The following is an 8,762-nucleotide window of genomic DNA, read 5'->3' on the forward strand; positions in this document are numbered from 1 at the left end:
ATCACATCGTATATTCGATAGTGATTGAGCGTTAAAAATAGCTAAATGACACTTTCAATTGCATAAATGAAGGATGATCCCGAGATAAATTTAGAAGCCTAACTTATCCATGATTAGCACATATTTACTGTAGCATCGTATGGTCAAATCATGAATTTAATCAGCATGGCTGCATGACATCTTTGGTTGGAAATACACAGGGGGTATATACTCTATCCCCCCCCCCCCCCCACCCCCCCACCCCCCAGTTACATCCACCGCAATAGTCAGTGAGTGACCACGTTGAGCAAAACTTTTCACAAGGAACTGTTTGCACGGGACTCTTTCAGAATAAGTTTGACAGCTTTTGTGAACAAGAAGAAAGGTAGAACCTAAAACGGAGTCATCAACTTGGAGCAAATAATATAGTAGCAACATGGAGCAACAAAAAACAAAACAATTCATAGAACAATGCTTTTACCTTGAATAGATAACTGTAGTAGTAGAAGAATCGAAGTATATGTCCTCCCTTTAACAACTTCCCTTGCTTTCTGGCTTTCTGCAATCAGATATCCTGAAAACTTATAAAGAATGGCAACCACTGCACGCTGGAAACAATCAATGTATGCTTATAACTATTCAAGCACAACTTCCTGTTTGAATCACACTCTTTAAGCAGTATCTTTAATCTTCATTAATGGTTCTGAAAATTGCATTCTAAACATTAAGAACAAAAGGATGGCACAATGAGGCGTAATCAAAAAATATTTTGCAATGTGAGACATGAGAATTAGAATGATCAAATGTTTATCAGAAGGGCTCGCTTATCAAAAGTGTGAATTGATACTTACACAGACTCAGTATACACATTGACAACTAGGCAGCAATTATGAGGTAATTACAGGTAAAAAAAATGGAGCCTGGCATTTCTATATAGCGTCTTCCTAGAAATCGCATAAGATCACGTTGCAGCTAACAGGTGACTTCCTAAAATGAGAAAAAAAAAGTATAGTAAATGACACCACTGTGTCTAAATACACTTCATCAAATGCTTTTCCAGAACTGGTATTCCTTGATGACAAACACTTATTTGGCCTGAATGTGGCATCCTTCTGGGTTGCTCCTTAGCAAAAATCATCATCCAGAAACAGGCAAGGCAGAGTTGACAACTTATAATCTGTGATACCAATCGATCCAAGGTCAGGTTGAGGTAAAACCTCCAACTCCAGTTCTACACCAATCAATCATGTCTGATCATTGTGAGCAAAAAGATTCCCAAGATATCCTGCCAAATGTTGGCGAAGAATTATCCATCAGACGATACTCGAGTCTTTGTATCTAAGAGGGCGCCCTTCCTTTAGGTAGCCATTGCCAACCTTGGGAAGTGACAACGTCAAGGTCTCATCATCCACAGAATCTTGACATTTTAGTGGCATGACTTCAATGGCAAACCCATTCTGTCTATCATGCTTTCGTCGTGTGGACAAAGATTGTCCAGGACCTGTTTGAAAAGAAAATCTCAACAGACAAAACAAAACGTTCTCAAGGAATGCATGAAAATTGCATGAATTACGACATACTGTCAGCCATGTCCTTTGTCTTGTGAAGAAGAAATGTCCCAGAAAGGATAGTCAGGAAACCACACATCTCTGTAACAATTTGTGTTGGATTTTGATGGTCCCAATCCTGCACATCAAGAAACAAACCGATGATAAACTTAAAAGGTATACTTTTTGTGAGGTAGATAATTCAACATAAAAGGCACAATCACCATGCATATATAACAATTACAGAAGCAAATACTTGAGTCAATACATAGATAGAACCAGCACAGGTGCACAACTTCAACAGCAAGTATATGTAGGTAGAATTCTTTCTGAACAAATTACAAAGCCTTGGAGCTTTCATTTGGCAAAGTTAAGCCACTAACGTGCGAAATTCTGTTAGCATTATGCTAGAGGCCCAAATGCCTATTATTCTGAGATATATTTTCTAGTAAACAACCCCCACAAGACAACTTGAGAACAAGATATAGGCGGATAAAGAATAGAATCAAACAGCAAGCCTAAATTTTATCACTTTCTCCACCAAAAAATGTGCATTGCTTCTCACAAAAGTAATACAATGGATTACCTTGAACATTATCACACTGGCTATTATTGTTAGTGATGTAAACATCACGTAATATATTGGTGAGACCACTGCTGTATTAAAGGTATCCAGAGCCTGCAATTCAAATAGGAAAACACACTAACTTAGCTTGCAAGAAATTTATTAACCATATTTTAAAATATTAGAAGATCAGTTTGATAAGAACTGCAAGTGACAGTTCAAAGTTCAAACACATAGCACAGATTATAAATAAGCTGCATGCATAATTAATGTTATCCGCTTCATGTAGTATGTATCCTTCTGGAGACAGACAATGTAATAAGTTGACAAGTTGTTTGAAGGTCCAGTGCTAATTCAAAAGCCATTCATCTATTGTATCAAAAATTGATCTTATGTCAATGAATCACTTCAAATGTTTATATATCTAGTATCCATTGTACACTCTCAAGAATGAGAACTGGAGCTAAGCAATGTGGAAGCTTACGAGGCTAAATGCCTAAATTTCCATTGGGTTAGACGCATATATGCTAGAAAGACATTTAGATGGCAATAATGAAATGCAAGCTGCTAAGCCAGCAACATATGGAACTTGTATTTTTTTCCATGTTTCTGGAAAGGGCAGCAATAGTGGATGACAATAATCTTTTCAGAGTAACTGTCAACCAACAATCTACGACAATAGTAGGAGCGGCAAAACAGAATGATTACCTTATTTAGATAGTTAATCTGGGTGCTCACACAGGTGGCCACAATTAGAGCAAAAGCCCAAGTCTGAGGATAGAATAATTGGTTTGTTCCTGAGAATGTTAGCTTCAAGGCAATTCCAAGAGCTCTTACACTCATAACCTGCAAAAATTCTTACTATCAGATAGAAAATGGAATTCAGTGTGAAATCCCAGTAGAGACATCAAAAAGATTGTGCTTAACCTATATGTATGTGTGTGTGTGTGGTGGGTGGGGTGGGGGGGCAATACCGTGAGTGATCCCAGAAGTGAACACACTCCAATGTACACCATTATGTTTGTTTGCCCATGATGAGGGACAACAAAATATATAAGCACTAAGGCTGCTGCAACTACTATAGCCGCATAGCAAAGGAAACCTGCAAAGAAACCAATAATGAATAAATCTAGCCCATGAGAATTGTAATAAGATTGTAATGATCATAATGTGAACAGCCAGGTACTAATCAGTGTAGCAAATACCTGGTTCAGTTGCAAGATCCCAAACTTCCTTTACAGAATCAATGTCCCGCTCCTGTGGAGCATGGAGTACAATTGTGATGGATCCAACAACACAGAGAACACAACCAAGTATACCAAATGTGTGCAGTTTCTCCTGTAGAATGACATGTGCAAGTGCAGCACTGCAGAAATTACAAAAAGATTGTCATCTCAATTAAATAACTAGTTAGGAAAAGCACAATTCTAGTAAGTTTGACATGTAATCTTCTAAATGTACCTGATGATTATACTGAGTGCGCCAAGAGGAGTGACAAGGATAGCAGGAGCAAATGCGTAAGCAGCAAAATTAGCAATTTCACCTACAATCACTGTGCACAAAAGACATGTAAGTAAACATTTTTCAAGATTCTTTCATTCTGAAAGTTTCAGTAACATGTTCTCCTAAACAAGATTGAAGCAGTAACTTTGCTAAGGAAAAAGCACATAGCTAAACTATAGAATCTCAATCCATCCATTTCCTATGAATAAAGCTCAACAAAGATTTTACAAAGAATACTCAGGAAGATCAAATAGCCTCAAACAGTGTTAATAATGAAGTATCTCATTCAGATGATACGATCTCAAGTTCTCAACTTTGCTAGCATTTTTCATGGCCCAGTGCTGGTCCATTACTCCAACTATATTACTATTATCCACTGGCATATATGAAACTATCAAAAGCTGCTTTATGAATGAACTGTTACTCTCCCTAGTGGCCTAATACAAACTGGCAGCATCTATCTCATTCTCAACACGATCGTTTCTGCAATCATTCTTCTGTGCGGAATATCAACATGGACAGTGTTAGATGACAGGGTGAGAGCCAACTAGATCAACAAAAATAACGGAAAATGTTCAAACAGAACACAAATATATACATACAAGTGACAGAGGAAACAGAGTATCGTAATAAACAAGGTCAAATTGGGACGGAAAGAGGGCTTACTAGAAATCATGCCTATCCACCAAAGAGGCTCCATTAAGTAAGAAAATCCTCCATATCCTGGTTTATGTAGACAAAAACATCTAATTACAGTGCGCACAAAAACAATGTGGAAAGCATAACGACATTATTTTTGAAATACAGAAGAAGGATATCAGTAAATTTATCAGACTCAGTATGCAATGCACAAACTGTTAACCAAACATTCTCTGGCACATTGCAAACTCGGACTCACTCAGCTCTTTCCTTATAAAGGAATGTAAAACAAAAGTGACAGACAAACTCAGTTTCATTTTTTACTTAATTGACCCCCTTTGCAAGTTGCAACTGAAGAGCCGAAGGAAATAGCCTTGACTTCATTGGACTACTTTTGCAAGCAAACTTTTTTGCATCAGCGCAGACCCCAAGTCTCCAAGATATTGCCCACGCCGTCAAATCATTGCAATCTTTTTTCCACCACGCAGAAGAGAATCAATCCATCCACCCAATTGCAATGCAAAGAAGCATGAACCATCTTTGACTAAATTCAGTGGCTGACTCCATGAGGCTTTGCTATCAAGCTGGTCAATTTTCCACGCAACCAAATCTACCACAGAGAATGAAATTGACCTCTTCGGAGTCAACTAGGCTCCTCTGAGAAACTAAATCAAGAAAAGGAAAAGCTTCAGGAAAAGAAAACTCGGATCAGAATCCCCAAACTGGACTCAACTGAACTCCAGTTTACCGCCGACAAGAACAGCCTACCACATTATTTTTCAACCGCGCGCAGATCCCTCTCACCAACCAAAGCAAGAACACCCACCCGAAACCGCGTGGCAAAAGGGAAAACCCAAAAAAAAAACAAGAAATCAATTTCAGAGCTTCAACCCGATTCCAGTATCCAGCGAAGCAACCACATGGCTGGCAACAGGCCAACAGCACAACTCGTCCGCACCTCGCCGTCGTGCGAACCAACCAACCCAACCCACCCACCCACCCACCGACGGGGAGGGAGATCCAGACAGGAGAGCGGGCATCCTCCGACGGACGACGCGGCGAACAGGGGCACCTCACTCACCCGCGCGGACGCCGGAGTCGGCGGCCCTCCTGAGCCCCATCTTCTTGACGATGAAGCTGGCCCCTATGAAGGCGCTGGACGACACCGCCAGGACCAGGCCCTTGGCGTTGTCCGACGACATGGCCCCACCGCGCCCGGCCGCCGCCGCCGCCGGGGACGCCGGCGCCGCCATCCACTTCCCCAGGCAAAACCCCGCGGTTCCCGCACTGCTACAGCCCCGCTGGTTCCGTCTCCTACGCCTCCGCCGCCGCCGCCGTCGCCGTCATGGGGAGTGGGGCGAGGAGAGGGGGGGAGGTCGGAAGCGGGAGGGAAAGGGCCAGGATGGAAGAGGTGGGAATTTTAAGGGGCCGGGACTTTATATGCTGCGTTAGCCCTTGGACAATCAGATATTTACATATGTGTACATATGTAATCCACCGTGACTGCTAGATGGATTTGCTTGTTTTATTCTTAAAAAAAAGTTGGAATTTTGATGATATTTTTGTAGGATTTTGTTGGAGATTGTTTGTGATTTGCGATTTCTGGACTGGATTCCTAAAATATATAATAACCACTCTTAAAAAATAAAAGCTTTTTATTGTTAGTTTTTCAGTTAGCGGGTTAGCACGGTTCAAAATGCGAACAAGTAATAAAAGGAATCTAATATATTCCACTTCCGTGAAGAATAAAGAAAGAATTGTTTAACATTCCAAGAAACATCTATGATATATCGCGTGTATGTTTCATGAGGGAAAAGAAAATTTGTGCTTTTTTATTATGAATTTGAGTGCTCTTTCTTAGTTGCTTTTAAGCATAATCATCAAAGCTTGTGATCTCAAGCATTAACAAGAACAAATTAACACTAACACCTTGCTATTAGCATGATTTTGCAATGTTTTACACCTTTCCAGGCTTAGGAATTCATGAATTTGTTAGCCCAAAGCTTGGTCGAACATGGTAGAAAAATAAATAAGACAAATCAAGAGGAAAGAGACTTTTTGCCAAAATTTAGCAATTCGTCTCATCATGAACACATAGAGTTTGGAATGTAGAAAACAAGCTAGTTTTAGTTTTTTTATACCCATCCGCATATACTAATAACTGGTGGGAATGTCGAATCAGATTCGATTTTTTACACAAAATTTCTACAGCGTTCCCATCCTTACCTTACCTGGTGCCACACACGTATCCAGCCCAAGAGAATGCAATATTTGTTTGCAAATACTGCGCCTACTATATTCATGGTAAATTTACACATAGCAAACCCAAAATCATACTCCCCGTTCCAAATTGTAAGTCATTTTAACTTTTTTGGAGAGTCAAATCATTTCAAGTTTGACCAAATTTATACAATAAAGTATTAACATTCATGATATCAAATAAGTATCATTAACTTTTTCATTAAATATATTTTCATAGTATATCTATTCGGTACCATAAACCTTTGTGATTCTCTCTATAATTTTAGTCAAATATAAAATATTTTGATCTTCCTTATAATTTCCATAGTATAATTTTTCCCCATCTACATGTATATTGATTACTCATGGAATGTCAAACCACATGATTACCAAACCCGATTTTTATAAGAAACCTCTCCAGCCTTGCCCATCCTTTATCCATTGCCACACACGTATTCAATCCAAGAGAACACGATATTTGCTTGCGAATACTACGCCTACTGCTGTATTCATGGTAAATTTACACGTAGCGAAAGCCCAAATCGTAATATCCTAAATGCACATGGACGCGCATGCGAAAACCCTCCAAAACTCTCTCGAGGTGAAACGAAATGAACGGGTCTTCTGTCCAGCGGGCCCCACGGGCAGAAGACCAGAAGTCCAAAACCCGCTCGGACCACGCACGCGACCGTCCCCCGCGGACGACGCGAAATCCTCCGTCCGTCGCCGCATCCTACGGCTGGCGTCCATCCCGTCCCATGGACCGGGTCCACGCGCGCGGCGGGCCGCGTGGGGACTCGCGGTTGCGGGGCCCGGGAGCACGTGGGACATGCCCCGTCTGGACGGGAGGGGAAGGAATCTGCCACGCTGGCGCCTCCTTTTCCGTTCCGGTTCCGGCTTCGGCTCCTTCAAGGCACTTGCTTGGCTTTTTCAGAAGTTCAGACATGTTTTTATCCATTTTTTTAGCACATGGAGTTGAACCTTTTGTGCTTTGCGTTTATGTTAGTGTTATTAGGACTATGTTGTTGCAGCTAAGATATGATTGTTTGGAAGAAGTTGTTGCAGCCATGTTGATGCACTCTATGTGTGTATCTCTAGTTGGTTTCCAGCCCAAAAGTTTTAATATTTTGGATCTTACTCTGGTCAAGAAATGGCAACAAGATTTGCTTAATCGGAAATTCGAAAAAAAAAGGTGTCCACATACTTTGGTACTACCGTTGTAGTTTGAACAAAGCTATAGAAATATGAGCCTCACTAATCACGTTCTCTTAATGATAAGTAAGGGCACTACCAATCAATTTCCACGACACTGAATATGATATCAAGGAGAGATGGGCAGATGTCATGGTTGAATTTTTTATCATCAATGATGCTACAGTAATTGATGATTCGCTACGTGAGTGGAAGGTAGTCCATATAGAAAGAGAGTTTGCGCAATTGCAGTGGCGGAGCTTGAAGCAAAATTGAGAGGAGGCCAACAAAGAATGGAGGGTGAATGTACCTCCAGGGAGAGGAGCCAATTTTAGGGTTAGCTAGCAATTATACCAAATATCTACTAACTTCACGGAGAGATTTTAGCTATCACTAAGCTCCGCCAGTGCGCAATTGGCAAAAGGAACCAAACACCTTGTGGTTTGGAGGTTTGATTCACCTATGTACGTTATGCAAGTTATTGCTAAGGAACATAAGCTTTGTTTTTTGAGTAACAAATAAAGCTCTATTTCCTGAAAAAAAATAAACCTTGGTACAATGCTTAAAGAAGGTCTTCATAAGATGGGGGTCAGATTTATTTGGTGTTCCTGATTATTATATATAGATTATAGACTAGTTGTTTGGCCACTCTAGTATCAAGGAGAAATTGTTGCGCAGAAAACTCTACGATTTAGATGGCCCGTCAGTTCCTTCATTGCCGTAGGCTCCACCAGCCAGGGTTAGGATCCTATTAGTGCCTGTTCTTAGGCCTGTTCCTAGGTTCATGTTATTAGACAGCCATTTTGATTACTTTTACCGTTTTAAGCACAAAGATTGCCATCGTGTTATCTTGTCCTGTTCTGTTACGTAGTTGACTGCTCGCCATCGTGTTGTCTTGTCCTCGGACCTACAGAACACAAGGGCCCAAAAACGAGGGTAGGTGCTGGTTCGGCGTGCAGTGTACCGCAGACAGAGACAGCAAGGACACCTGCAACGTCCAGCGCTCCACAAACAACAGAAAGGCTGCAACTGCAATGTCACTACTGCATGGCCAGCTTGCTCAGCAACAGCCCTTTTTTGTCCCGTTGGCATGGTGA

At 40.9% G+C, this 8,762-nt stretch overlaps 1 protein-coding gene across 1 annotated transcript; it reads right to left on the bottom strand.

Annotated features, from left to right (window-relative positions):
* Positions 1–733: 733 nt before the first annotated feature.
* LOC101778213 (probable magnesium transporter NIPA4) lies at positions 734–5,632 on the bottom strand. Its single transcript, XM_004978867.4, has 9 exons — positions 5,315–5,632; positions 4,261–4,317; positions 3,553–3,643; positions 3,297–3,457; positions 3,066–3,193; positions 2,800–2,937; positions 2,113–2,205; positions 1,560–1,665; positions 734–1,480 (listed from the first exon to the last, which is right to left on the bottom strand). The coding sequence occupies exons 1-9, from the start codon at positions 5,484–5,486 to the stop codon at positions 1,293–1,295; spliced, it is 1,134 nt and encodes a 377-aa protein (XP_004978924.1). The 5' UTR covers positions 5,487–5,632; the 3' UTR covers positions 734–1,292.
* Between the last annotated feature and the right edge of the window lie 3,130 nt (positions 5,633–8,762).

This window comes from Setaria italica, chromosome VIII (genome assembly GCF_000263155.2).
Source record: "Setaria italica strain Yugu1 chromosome VIII, Setaria_italica_v2.0, whole genome shotgun sequence".
In the NCBI taxonomy this organism is placed as follows: domain Eukaryota; kingdom Viridiplantae; phylum Streptophyta; class Magnoliopsida; order Poales; family Poaceae; genus Setaria; species Setaria italica.